The 14883-nt window shown below is 35.8% G+C and overlaps 1 protein-coding gene across 1 annotated transcript; it reads left to right on the forward strand.

Moving 5' to 3' along the window:
* Nucleotides 1-3530: 3530 nt before the first annotated feature.
* Nucleotides 3531-14255, forward strand: LOC133296117 (protein DOUBLE-STRAND BREAK FORMATION). The gene is made up of 5 exons (XM_061495067.1): nt 3531-3562; nt 4911-5118; nt 5345-5488; nt 5771-5915; nt 14044-14255. Exons 1-5 carry the CDS (start codon nt 3531-3533, stop codon nt 14253-14255), a joined length of 741 nt encoding a protein of 246 aa, XP_061351051.1.
* Nucleotides 14256-14883: the final 628 nt, after the last annotated feature.

Genomic DNA, 14883 nt, shown 5'->3' on the forward strand with positions numbered 1-14883 from the left:
AAATGTTGAAACCATGCTGATGGTTGTCCCTAGTATGTGAGGGAAATCATACCCAAGAATGGAAATAAATGGATGATCCATAAATGGGGTGAAGATCACACCTACTTGAATCAGACTCTTTCATAGGATTATAGACAAATGAACTTAGAGTTTATATGTTCAGCCATTATAGGCATGTCTTGTATGGTTTGCAATTACATTAACATGTTTATGTTATTTAATTTAGTGAAGAAGGTTGATGTAAGTATTCATTCTTCTTTGTATTTGAAAGGTATATTAAAGGAAGATCCTTCTATTCGACTAATTTTGATCCCAGAGAGGATACAACATATGTATGGCTACAAAATATCCTAGAGGAAGGCTTGGAAGACCAAAATGAAGGGTATTGTGAATATTTTTGATGATTGGGACAAAGTCTATGCCTTCTTGCCCAATTAGTTAACATACATGCTCCAGTGTTATGTGGATTCCACCTTTAAGCTTGATACGAAGGAATAATTTGTCCATCATCGACTTGTCAACAATAAGGTCATGTTTCATAGGATTTTTTTAGACATTTCACCAGTGTGTTGAGGCCTTCAAATTTTGTAAGCCAATAATTCAAGTTGATGGCACTCATCTGTATAGGGAATACAAAAACATTTTTTTGACTGCAACATCATAGGATGGAGAAGGATATGTGCTGCCAATTGCCTTTATTGTTGTACCTCTAGCTGAGAATTTGGAAGATTGGTCATGGTTTCTTGCCAATCTATGTATTCATGTGACACAGAGACAGAGTATATGTCTAATATCTGATTGGCATTGGAGCATCATATCGGTGGTCTTGAATGTCCATCTTGGTTTGAAGCCTCCACATGCCTATCATGTGTTTTGCATGCGTTACATCAGAAGCAATTTTAATACTAAGTTCAAGAATGTAAAGTTAAAGAAAGATTTGATGAAACTAAGTATAAAATTTATTTTGTATAAACAATTTCCTATTTTTGATTCAAAGATATTAATGCATTGAGTTTGTTTGTGTTGCAGGGTATACAAGTTCAAAGATTCATTTTGACGTGAAATTTTAGGAATTTCAGGACATTAGACCAAAGGTTACTACATGGATTGATCGGATTCTCAAGGAGCAATGGTGCAGAGCTTATGATGAGGAGGGTCGGAGGTTTGGTCACATTACAATTATCCTATCAGAGTGTATGAACAAGGTTATCAAAGGTGCATGTAATCTTCTGATAACAACATTGATGAAGTGAACGTATAGTAAATTGGTTGAATATTGTGTCAGAAGACATGGTGAGATATAAGGACATATCAAAGAAGGCAAAGAATTTCAAAGAATATTGACCAAGCCTTGCAAAAGAATGAACAATTGGCAGCAACATATTGTGTACATATTTTTGACAGGGATAATGAATTATTTAGGATTGAGGAGGGATATGACCAATCTACACATATAGTACGTCAATCAATAAAGGTGAGTTGAAGGATCACAAATGTCAAGGTGACAAGTTCACAACATATAAGCATCCTTCCAGCCATGTCATAACATTGTGTAAGGCTACAACCATGAACATTTATCAGTACATGGATACTGTATTTTCCACGAGTTACATTGCTTTGGCATATGTTGCACAATGGTATCAAATCGACAATGATTGTTGATTCCATCAGGCGATGGACCAACCATAATCCCTGATCCAAACTTGGTACATTGGAAAGGAAGACCAAAATCATCGAGAATACTAAATGGGATGGATTTGGTTAAATCTTCAAGTAGACAGAGCAGATGTAAGCATTGCAAGCAAGTTGGTCATAACATATGTACATGTCCAATGAGAATTAACAAGGTGATTGTATTTTTTGTGTTGTAAGAAAGAGTTATGATTGTATTAGGGAGATACACTGTGTTTTGTATTGTTCATGTAACATTATTTTGTTAAGTTAAATGATTATGTCCATTACCATGTGTCGTTGCTATTATATATTCATTTATGTTACACAAATTGTCATCCCTAGTCCAAATATAGTAGTAAATATGGAATGAATGAAGTTTGCACCATTCTTGAAGCTAAATGACACTTTGGTATATTAAAACCAACCTAAAACTTGGGTTTGGTATATTTAATGAAATTAGTAATGCAAGTAGGTCTTATGAAGCAACAAATCCCCTCTCCAAGTCCAAAAGTACGAGTATATGACTATGGAAATTCATTTGGATAAAAAAATCTCGTGAAAAAAAATTTAAGGGGTCAACTACATTGATGTACTCGAGTACGCCATACTGATGTACTAGACTTAAGTACATCAAATGAATCAAAAAATCTCGTGAAAAAAAATTGAAGGGGTTAGCTGCACTGATGTACTTAAGTACACCAAACTAATGTTCTCGACTTGAGTACATCAAATGTACTCATATTTTTGGACTTGGGGAAGATCTTTGGGGTTTCATAACACTTACGGATAGTCCTAACCAATTAACGGTGCTAGACGAAGGAATTGAATTGGTTCCAACATACCAAAGTGTCATTTATGTTGAAGGATGCCACAAACATGATTTAATTGACATATTCTCCTATATTTGGACTTGGTGAGGTTTTTCTGCATCTAAACTGTAATGGTAGCATCCAGATCCATTTTAAGCAGCCAATTAACAATATTATGCTAAAATTTTAAAAAAAAATACACTGATGAATATTAATAAATATCCATATCTTTAATAAAAGTTCATTACATAGAGGAAAAATACAAAATAAAGGAAAAATACATCAAGATCCTAAAATGGCCATCTTCATACGCTCAATCTCTATGGGAAACCCAAAATACTACAATATCCTCTGAACGACGAAGGCGTATGGAAATGAACCCTTCCTCACAACCTTTTGCATAATACAATATATGTAGTGCCTCTAGTTGACCCGTATATTGTAACAGATGGCCCACATTACAACAAAGTTATCCTCCAGCACCTTTCCATAATTATGTTGTTGCTGGAATAGTATATGGGTCTTGATGTAGAATAAGATGCAAGCATCAACATTAAGCAGTCCTACACCATACAGAGCATGATGCCAACGCCTGATATCCCAGCTTCCCGTCTCCTCCACAATATCATATCCATCAATGGAGGCATTGCGTTCCCCATCATAAATGGCAACAAGATGAGCATCGAAGTTGTATCTTGACAACTCCATCCATATAGAAGCTGTCATCACTATGTCTACGCCTCAAACTCGTGATGTTATCTCATCTTATGAATATCATATGTTATAGTAGAATGCCCTCACCATAACCTCAGAATAGGGGCACGATATCTCTGCAAGCACCCTCAGATGTGCCTGCTCCAATAGTGCCACTATGTCAAAAGTCTTTGTCAGGAAGAATGCCGAATCTGACAACTCTAGCTCACAGATGCCTCTGCTCATAAAGTTCGAGACAAAACGAGCATGCGCCACCATATCATTATGAAGCAAATATTTGTATGGCATGTCCATCGTCTCTTCTTGAACCATCCTGGATGAAAAAGACCCGTCATGTCTGTGATTGGACTTTCTTTTGATCGCGTGTCTCTTTGAGGGCCACTTAAACCTACAAAAACACATGAAAATTGATCAACATAAAACACAAACATAATAAAAATAAAAAACTCAAAAATTAGTTCTAAAAATCGACCAATTTGTTTTTCTAAACCTATACAACCATAAACCCTAAACCATATACAACCATAAAAACCTAAACTAGACAGCCATAAATTCGAAAAATCAAAGAATAAAATCAAGCCATTCGAAGGAAATGGAACTCATTTTGGTCTAGGTTTCATAAATTTTTTTCCACCCAAATACATACCTGAATCAAAAGTCCTATCGGATGAATAAGAAGAGAATGATGTTGGGGAAAGAACCCACCACATGATTTGAGGAAGTTTTCCAGTAAAACTTAAGAATTTGGTTCTCTTTGGTGGTTGGTGTACTCAAGTAGGCCGTATTGGGTTTTACCCCTTTTAGTCGAAATGAAGTGTTTTTTTAAGAAAATCCACCTCGCGTGAAGTACTCGAGTAACTTAGGGTCCCAAAAGTTACTAGAGTACATGATGCATAATGTAAAGTGTAAACATTTTCATAAACTTATATTCAGGTTTCAACACGAAAATCCGTGGGATTGAAACAAAACTTTAGTGCACCAGAAATACCAAGTGGGTACTCCCTTTTTCCAAGTGTGGAATTTTTTTTGGAACATAAATGGAAATATAAATGACAAAAAAGAGTAGAGTGAAAAAAAATTCTCCACATTTAAAAAAAACAGAATATCCACTTGGGTATTTCCATGCACTAAAATTTTGTTGGTGGGATTTAGCAAAATCACAACTTAATTTCAATTATTGCCGACTAGGAAGCCACAAATGGTAAAATTCATTATATATCATTGAGGCACTTAATTGTTTTCTTTCTTTCGTCATCTTTTAATTCGTATTTAAATTTTATAATAATTCCCTGTTCATCAATTTTATTATTTGTTCATACAACAAATCTTATTAACTTCATGTAACTCTCATATTTTTTTAATTTGATTTTTACTTTTTAATTTTTTTTTATAGAAATATTAAAAACTTTCTGTAACAACTCCCCCCCCCTCTCTCTCAAATAAAAAAGGAAAGAAAATAAGAATTTTTTTTAAGTAATGATACTAACCCACTTTATCTTCATATTTAAAGCAAGACCGTTTCAAAATTTTGAAGTTGGAATTCTCTACATTAACCGCCAATTCCCTCTCCCTCCTGCAATGTCACACTCGGCAGAAGAACAAATATCCTTCCTTCGCTCCCTAATCCAGGCCAAAAGGTCCTCTCTCTCTCTCTCTCTCTCCCTTCATAGCAACGCTCCGATTTATCTAACATCTCAATTTCATTTCTTGCAGTTTAGGCGACGAAACGCTCCGATTTCTCGAATCGCTTTTGGTTTCCAAGGACGTGAAATCGTTTATCGAAGTTCGATCCAGCTTGACGCAACTCCTCAGATCTGAATCTCTCCGCGTTATTCACTCGATCGCATCGAAAACCGTCCACGAGAAGCTTCTCGTTCTCGAATTCTTCGTCCGCGCTTTCGCTCTCGTCGGAGATCTAGAGGTACTTCTATTGCTTCTGAGTTTCTCAACGTTCTACTCGGAAAACGTTGTTTGATTTCATTTCTTGTGGATTTTCATTTGCTCAAATTTCTCACAAAAATTTCAAAATCTTAAAGAACAATATATACTTAGCTACGATGTGCTGATCCGATTTCGCTATAAAACGCTGTCGTGCTAATTCTTTTTGCCTTTTTTTTCTTTTGCGTTTTCGAATTCCGTTTCTAAAGAGTTGTTTGGCCTTGAGATACGAGGCTTTGCTTATGAGGGAACTCAAATCCGCTAGTTGTAAATGGCTACAAGTTTCACCAGTGGAATGGTTGAACTTTGTGGAGGACGCAGTGCACAACGGTTCTCACGCTGTTGCTAAAAAGGTACGTGTTATACAGGTTTGCTATTTGTGGAATGTATTATTTTTGCAATTTGCGACCTAGCTAATGCTTTTTTGGGAACGGATTTGGTAGCCTTTTGAATCCATGGTATAAAATTGTATTGATGAAGCTATTCAATCATATTTGGCAGTTTAGAGTATAAATGGTTGGGAGATGCTTTGGCTGTAGTTTTTGTCACAACTTTTTTTTTGCTAAAGTCCTTAAGTTTGAAATCTAAGTTAGTTTAGTTAGTCTCTGTGTGCTTAATTATTGTTTGGCGATTAGGCATGTGAAAATGCATTATCTTGCTTTGGAAATGATGATGTTCTAAAGCCTGGAAGAGACGTAGTTTCTGAAAATTTGAAGGCTATTACCAGAGAGATTACAAGGATCAGGAACTGTGCAATGACATCAGTTGCTCCAGGATCTGGTATCTCCTCATCCATTGCATTGAAGATTCATATCAGTGTTAGAAAAAATGATTATATAATCGAGTTATGGTACCAATATCATACATTGTATACATATATGCACACACTGAAATACAAATTGATTGCAATACAAATTGACTGTATAAAATGGCTGCCACAGTCATGTCCTTATAATAATAAAATAAACTCACAATAGTCCCACACACATTTACATATGCAAACATTTATGGCCATCAAGACATATTACCATGCAGAATCAATTGTCACAATTTATTTACCATGATTTGAGACCCAAAATCAAAAAATAAAATGGAATATAGAATTATGCATGCGTTCTCTAAACACAGATAAAAATAAATCCAATATTGTCTTAATTTGTATCAGAGAAATCATTTCGACAATATTTAGAGCCCGTTTGTTTGGGCTTCTAAAAAAAGTAACTTTTATCTCTTCCTTATTTTAGAAGTGCTTTTTATAAAAGTTAAAGCTATTTATATTTTTATAAAAATATTTAGTTTTAGAAAAAAAATATTTGGCTTTTGACTTTTGCTTTTCTTAGAAGTAACATGCCTCTTGAACACAAGTTCAGGAAAACTCTTAGTAACTGGGTCTACAAGATCCACCTCTTTTCCTATCCTAGTTGAGTAAAACTCATAGCTCGAGGTTGATTTTCTTGAGTCAATATCCACTTGAAATAACTGAATTTGTGAAAACTCAGCTTTTCAAGACTCCCACTAGAATATTCCAGCATATAATCTCTCGTTCTCCAAAGATACTTGAGTATATGCTTAACAATAATCTTAGTGTTCCTCTATATCCAGAATGGTACCGTCTCACTACTCCCACTGCGTGGAAAATGTCTGGTTTAATGCCCGACATGGTGTGCATGAGACTACCTATTGCCATAACATAAGGTATCCTACTCACGCATTCTTCCTTCTCAGGAGTCTTTAGAAGTTACTCCTTAGGAAGATGAATTCTACATCTGAGAGACATAATTTCCCTCTTAGAATTACCATGTAAAATTTTTGGCAAAAGTTTTGTCAATGTAAGTAGCCTAAGGTGATGCCAACAACTTATTCTTTCGGTCTCATAAGATTTTTATACCAAGAATATAATTGGCTTCCCCGATACTTTCACACCAAAACATTAACTTAGCCAATTCTTTATGGTTGATATTACCTCTGCATTGTTTTCAATAAGGAGCATATTATCTACATAAAGTACCAGAAAAGCTATTGCCTTCCGCTGCATCCTTTACATACAAATACACATCATTTATCAAGGTTCTCTCAAAATCAAAATTTTGATAACCTGATCAAAACTGATGTTCCAAGACCTGGATGCTTGCTTAAGTCCATCAAATAGACTTTCACAACTTGCATACAGTGTGTTCCTGCCCATTTGCGATAAACCCTTTTGGTTGTTGTATGTAGATATCCTAACATCTAACTCCCAAAATAAAATCTCATAATTGAGATTTATAGAAGCAACTAAGAGAATTTGGATAGACTCAAGCATGGCGTCTGGCAAAATTTGCCTCTAAGCTAGCTTTGAAGGTTTTCACCTTCCTGTCCATCCTCTCTTTGCTTTTTAGGTCCACATGCACCTATTGAGTTTTACCACTCTTGATGCCTTCACTAGGTATCGAACGGAGTTGAAATACAAGTATTTCATCTCATGGTTCATAGCTTAAGCACACTTGATCAATAACATTTTCTAGTGCATTATCGTATCTAGTGGGATCAATGTCACTCAACAAGAGACAACTTGAGAGTTAACAAGGTTTTATCCCACTAAGGATGTACTTCATTAGACCTTGTGTTTCTACAGGTAAATTCAAGATTTGGTCAAATTGTGAATTTTCAATTCCTTGAGGTTCCATATATTATGTGTTTAACAACTCCTTGATATTATTCTTCCACATGTAGTACTAATATTTTTACTAGTTTCATTTATATATTATCATGTTGAATTTCCAATTATGGTTATCGTGTTTGTTCACCGAGAGGTATATCTTTTCCCTCTTTGAACAATCAAAGGAACAGAGGATGAAGCTTCTAAGGATTCTGGAAATTCTTGATCTGAGATAAGTCTTAGCAAGAATAACCTTACTTAAAAGCTTATAATTTTTCATCTAGTCCTCCTATAAGAAAATAACGTGAATGCTCACTTAGATCATCTTGTCCTTTGGACTAAATAAGATCTCATCCCTTGTTCTTTTAGAGTAGCCAAAAGATATGTACAAGATTTCATCTTATTTGATCGCTGTTGTAGGACGTGTGTCAGAGCACCCTAAATCCTAATATGGTTTGAACTTGGCTTGCACCTTTTCTATAATTCTTTAGGTATCTCTATAACAGACATAGATGGAATCAAGTTAAGAATGTACATTGTCTTATCCTAGGCATCTCCCAAAACGCTATAGGCAAGGATGAATGACTGAACATGGACTTCACCAAGTCTAAAATTGTTTGATTCCTGCATACTGCAACTTTGTTTAACTAATGTGTTCCTAGAGTTGACAGTTATGAAAATTATCCCTTCTTCAATCAGGTAAGACCTGAACTTACCAGATAGGTATCCAACACTTTAGTAGTCAGACCAAAGTGTTTGGATTTGACCACCTAGATGCTTTTCTGCCTCAGACTTAAACCTCTTAGAATTGTCCAAAAGTTTTAGACTTATAACACACTACATTAATCTGTCCAAATGTAGAATAACCATTCATATAATGAAATACTCGTAACCGCTTCCGGCTAGAACGCTAATTGGTCCACATACATCAGTATGTACCAATTCTAGTTGAATAGTTGCGCAAAACTCTTTGACCTTATAAGATTGCTTAGCCATTTTGCCTTCCAAATAGGACTTACATGTAGCTTTTAGCTAAAAGATTATGGAACTTTCAGTCACTCTTTTAATTAAATTATGTTTCCTATTTGAGGTAATCTAACTCAATCATAAAAGCCAAAGATATGTTTCATTTGAAACTTTTATTTCTTTGGTGAATATTCTTGTTTATCATCCTTTCCATTCAACATAACAAATTTAATGAGGTATAGGACATAAATAATAAAGACTATTTAAACAAGGGAAAAATGTTTGTCATTTTAAATGACATAACACTCTGTCCTTTTAAGAGAGAGAGAGACACATAAAATTTTTTTATTTAAATTTTAAATTAAAAAAAACCACCCACTTTCTCTCTCCCATGATTTCCATTTTTCTGTGTCTATCTCTCTCCTAAAATGACATAACTTAGGTCATTTAAAATGACAAAAACCAAACCCTTTAAACAATGTACCAGAACAAATAAGATGAAGATGCATGTTGAAATGTAACTGAGGAATCAATTGCATTGTCAAACCATATTTTAACCAAACAACTAACAATATTGAACTCCTCTTGAAATCCGGAACAAATAATAGTCACCTAAAATCAAAGTCTTTTAACTGACTTGTCCTACTGCTAATGTAGACACAAGTTTTTATTTTCAAGCTTAAAATTTCTTTGTCCACCGCTGACAGGCATGCCATGTTTGAACTATTACGAAAGTAGAAAACATAATCAGTGGTTCCGGAATCATTGATTCATCCACTAATCAAGCCTTAACTCTAGTCTTTTCATCACCTCGGCAATTTTTCTTTCAGTGTCCCTTCAGTCCGCACTTGAAATACTTGCCTTTTGGCTACTTCAGAGCAACTAGTTTGATAACTGAAAACCAAGCCATTTTGTTCTTGTTAACACCCTTGGATTTTCCCTTGTATTTAACAAAACTTTTAGAAAAACCTGTGCTGATTGTATTCTGTCTAGCAGAGTTGCTAAACGCAATAAACATGTCATTAAGAGTCTGAAGCATCTTTACTCCACTATTAACCATGTACACTTGCTTATGCAAGTGTTTGGAAAGACTAACAAGAACATAGCAACGAACTATATTTGCCCTTTCCAAATCTGAGTATCGCGTCTTAGTTTCCTTAGACGCATCCTCTACAGGTTGCTGTGGACTTGGTATTATCAGGAAAAATTTTAGCTTTCATATTTTAGAATAATATCAAAGTTTGCTTTTCATTTATTCATAGTTGGTACCATTTAGAGGTTTTTGGCTCAAATTCATTTCTAAGATATTTTCTGAAAAACATATAAGACACACAATTACAAACAAATAATGCAATAAACAAATGAAGTGCAAGTAAATTCTCATAACTACTCTTGTTTATTGTTAACAATCCTTCAGTTTTTTTTACAAGGCGTACGTTAGGCAAGTCACTTGTAAAAACTGAAGTTGTTATTTGGGCCTTCGGTGCCATTATCAGAGCCTCGTTGGGAGTGTTAATAACTTTACCAAAGTTGAATGTAGTTAACCATTGTTTAATTTCAAAATAATCTTTAGTATCCAAGCATTGCCGACGTAGGGCCATACAATACTTTACTAAAATTTTGAAATTATTAAGGTCCAATCAAATAAGATCCAGTCATGCTTATCAGTTGAGGCTTCACATGACCATTTTATTAATGGACCCACAAATGGAGCCCGCATGTTTTAAATTAAATAGTTAATTTAAAACTTTCACCCATTTAATATTTTTATTTGAGAATTTTTATAAGCTCTGTTGAATTCATTGTTTAATTTCAAAATTGTCTTTAACAACTTAATATTGCCGACGTCAGGCCGTACAATACTTTATTAAAATTTAAAATTATTAAGACCCAATAAAATCTAATAATGCTTATCTGCCAGGGCATCACATAATTATTTTATTGATAGGCCCACAATACACCTGGAGGTTAAATTAATTTCTTAATTTAAATCTCCCTCCATTTAACATAAGCAATTTTTCCAATTTCCAAGAATTGTTTAATTTAGAGTAACCTTTGTTTAATTTTAAAATTTTCCTTAGCATCTAAGCATTGTCGACGATGGGTCGCACAATACTTTACTAAATTTGTGAAATCATTAAGGTCCTAAAATTCAGCATGATAAAAAATAAAAAATAAAATTACAAAAAGAAATTTTTCAACTCATTTGCTCCTTCCTTTTGGTCAATAGGTTCTGTTTCAAGCCCTTTTATGGTAACCATGGGCCCAAAAGTCCAAAATATCAAACTTTGGCAAGAAACCCTAACCTCCTTCTTGGAAACCTTAGTCGTCACGTCCACTATGCCGTCACCCGAACTCATCTCAGCACGAAACTCTAGGGGAAAGACCTCCTTGAAGAGACGAAGCAGCCGCCATCAGAACCAGCCCGACCGGAGCTGCCACGCGCCTAAATGCACCCAATCTCTGCCGCCCACGCGCAACCACTTTCTGAGGAGAGTTAGAGCGTGTTCGGCCTCCTTTCGGCCGGAACTGGTTGTCTTCTTGCTCGGTTTTGTCCTCTTTCATGCCCTGTGGTTGGTTTCTCCAGTGTTGTTAAAACGTAGTGTCGAAACGTAAAAACGGACCGTGTCTATGTTTTTATGACCAAAATTGAGTCAAAATGGTAGTTGAAACGGATTTTGAGCCAAAACGGTTCGAACGTAGTGTCGAAACGTAATATGATTTTTTTTTTGCATAGTTCAAATATATATAACACGTAATAATAAATATATATATATATTTTTAGTCATTAATCAGCTTAAATTGTATGTATTATATTATTAATACATTAAAATTATTCTATATAAATTAAAACAAAGATTAAAATTGACATTCTTATAAAATAAACATGTTTGTGGGTTTTGGTTTTATATATGTTGGATATATATTTTATTTTTAATACGTTAATAAACTCTTACGTTTCGTTTACGTTTTGCGATTTTACGTTTTTTCTCACCCTTACCGTTTTTACATAGACTTTACGTTTTAACAACATTGGGTTTCTCAGATCGACCACCGAAAAGTTGCGCACATGTCCAAACAGTGACAAACTTCCTTCTTTTTGATCTTCTTTCATTACAATTTTTGTAATACATTGAAAAAATACAAAATTTGAAATAAAAATCAAGAAGGAGACCTAATTATATGAGATTAGAGCCAAAACCAAATAAAGCATTGATATTGAATGAAAAGAATTATAAGGATACACATGTAAAATTCATACCAATAAACATAGAACCCTAGGTGCCATATTTCATGAAGCAAAACTAATTACATGAAAATTGTAAATCAAAACTAGATTCACATACTGCTCTGGGAGATCCATATAACACAGGCCCAATGTCACAGGCCCAATAGCCTAAAGACACTCACGTCAGCTCTACAGGATAAAACCCCTAACCTCCCCCACCTCTTGTCTCTCGACAGGAGTGTTCCCAAGATAAGACATTGGGATCAGACACCTGCAAGAAGATCCTTCCAGGCCTCTAAATAGAAGATATCCTCTGGCAGGATCAGGGCAGCAACTGCCGCCATGCTAACAGGTGGTGTCATCGCTGTGACCGCCCCAAAGGCAGAGGACCCAACATCTCCCAAGAAGAGTTGACTCTCCTCATCTACCCGCATGAGATGGACTCCTCCACCTCCTATAAATACCCAGCCCCCCTCACCACCAAGATTATCATCTAAGGTACTGTTATTCTGACCTTTTATCTAGCCCACTCTTATCTCACACTAACCACAATCCCCCTATATTCCTTCTGGCTTAATACTTGGGACGTGGCTGGCTAGCTTTGTCTATACCTGTGTTAGTCACCATACCCATATAGTGACCTTACTCCCTCTCAGGGAACATAGTAGGCCGGTGGAACCCAACGGTACACATACAAACACGCAATCCGGCTCTGATACCAATTGTAGGAGCAATTAGTTCTGCGGAAGCGTTTTAGACCATTGCGGTTTGGGATGCAAACAGATCATCATCGTTTTATTGATTGACCTCTTGATGTATAGATCTCGTGCAGAATCTCCCCATGTTTGACTCCTCTTCACGAACTGTTCATCTTAGCGACGCAGCACGGACAAACTTTTTGAGGCTGGACAATGGCAGATTTTCCATACTATATCTCAAGGGGAAAGGGGAAGTGTGTGGGCACTCTCTCACTTTCAGGGAGATGACCTTACCTCAGCCTCTGCACCATTGAGTGAAGACCTTTTAAAAGCTGATGATTATAGGTGTAGAATATATATGGGTTTCAAGAAACCTTAACCTTAAGCTGAATGAGCTCTAGGTTTCTTGGACTCTTCTTACACACTAGGCCCTAGTGGGCTTTAGTGAAAGAGCAAAACCCAACACTTCTCTAGTACTATTCAGGGTCGTTTGGATGGCCTATTTTTAGCCCAAGATGCTGATTTTTTTTTTTTAAAAAGTGCTTCTCAATTTAAATTGTGTTTGGAAGCCATCAATGAGATACCACTCTGGAAGAGCTAGAATTCTAACCTTGTGCCAGGACCTACGGGCCAAGGGGCAGTCTCAGGTAGACAGTTTCTATGGGGCGTAGGCTTCCCAAAAAGTAACGGAGGTGTGCAAAAGTTTCATCGGGCCAGACGGAGATTGGCCCTCGAGTGCAAAGGCAGAAGGGAGCTTGATCGCAAGACCCACCCGTCGAGCAGGGACAAAAGTTGTCCTAACCAACCCATGGCTATTCCATCTCCATTGTCCATTGAGCCCGCTCTAAACAATCCCCCTTTGCCAGATTATTGCCGATGTAAGCATAAAAAACTAATTTTTCAGGAAGCACATCTCTGACTTCTAAAAAAAGTCAAAATACTACTTTTTACTTAAAAGTTGACTTCTGGCTTTTGAAAAAAGTCATTCTACAAATAGCAATGCATACATAGTCATTTTTCAATTTAATCTTGTAGTGGGCTAAAGATTGTACTTTGAATCAAGTTTCCTGGGCCTTTTGTTTTTCGATGCTCTAATGTTATTTATCGGTTTGTAGTGTGTTGATAATTAGAAGTTAAGGGAGCTTTTATTTTTTATTCCTCCTCTTCTTTATATGTTCGTGTGAAGAGTCATATAACGTGAAGTCACACACATTATTTGGCTGGCTTTATTGGGATGTTGTGCTTGTCTTCCTATCCCCCTCAGTGGCAAGTCATACGGACATGATCTTAAAAGCAGATTTTCGTCTTGTTTTGAAAATGGATTCTTGCTTTATGAGTTGTTATTTATTCATTGCTAGTGCTGCTTTATCATATCAGTTCAGGTGCAAGCAGCAAAGTACCTAAAAAGGAAAACAACAGAGCGGCAAAAGTCGGACTTCCTCTACAAAGAAGAATGTTGTCTAGCAACCATTTCGTTTAGAAATGGGATTAAGAAACAGAATATGCGAAAGTTATATGAACATCAAAGCCACCTGCAGATCAATAATGATCAATTATATGGACGGCATCCAAATTTGAGGTTAAAATGATTTCTGATTGTGTCTTATTTTTGGTTAGCTAATTCTTTGTTTAAACCAATACCACTCCCCATTAAATTCTGATAGGAGAGAATAGGTGTGATCAGGGCAATTCTGTAACACAACCTTATCTTTGCATATTTGTAAAAAAATTGTTTCCCAAATTTGAACTGTGACCTTTTGATCACAAAAGAGTAGCTTTATCACTGTTAATTCATTGTTTAAAAACGTGAAATTTTAAATTGTATTATCTCTTTCCATTTCATGTTAAGCCTGGATTTGTATTTGGTGTTTTTACTTGTTGAAAGAGCAAGTTGTTTACACCATATAATATTTGACAAGTTAACAAAGACAATACAAGCTATATGATTTTACCATTTGTGGACAGCAATTGTAAATCACTTTTTTTTGGTTCTCAGTTGAAGCCAATAGTGCTGATTGCAAGCTCCACTTCAGGGTTGATTATTTCGTATACTGTCCGCGCTCTTTCAAGTATAGGCATTCCTGTTTGGCTCGTGATATCTATGTGGGCTCGTCCATATTGCACCATATAAATAGGTTGTCATACCCCACAGGTATGATCGCTTAACAGGTATCCATGCTTGTACATTGTAACACTATTTGACGGATTGCTGTAGTA

Source organism: Gastrolobium bilobum, unplaced genomic scaffold (genome assembly GCF_033153095.1).
Source record: "Gastrolobium bilobum isolate Gb01-03AN ecotype WA unplaced genomic scaffold, APGP_CSIRO_Gbil_v1 utg10542, whole genome shotgun sequence".
Classification (NCBI taxonomy): Eukaryota; Viridiplantae; Streptophyta; class Magnoliopsida; order Fabales; family Fabaceae; genus Gastrolobium; species Gastrolobium bilobum.

Coding starts and splice junctions, on each gene's coding strand:
- LOC133296117 (XM_061495067.1), top strand. CDS start 3,531: ATGTCTGTGATTGGACTTTCTTTTGATCGCGT. Junction 3,563..4,910: donor GGACTTTCTTTTGATCGCGT/GTCTCTTTGAGG, acceptor CATTTCTTGCAG/TTTAGGCGACGAAACGCTCC. Junction 5,489..5,770: donor CTCACGCTGTTGCTAAAAAG/GTACGTGTTATA, acceptor TTTGGCGATTAG/GCATGTGAAAATGCATTATC.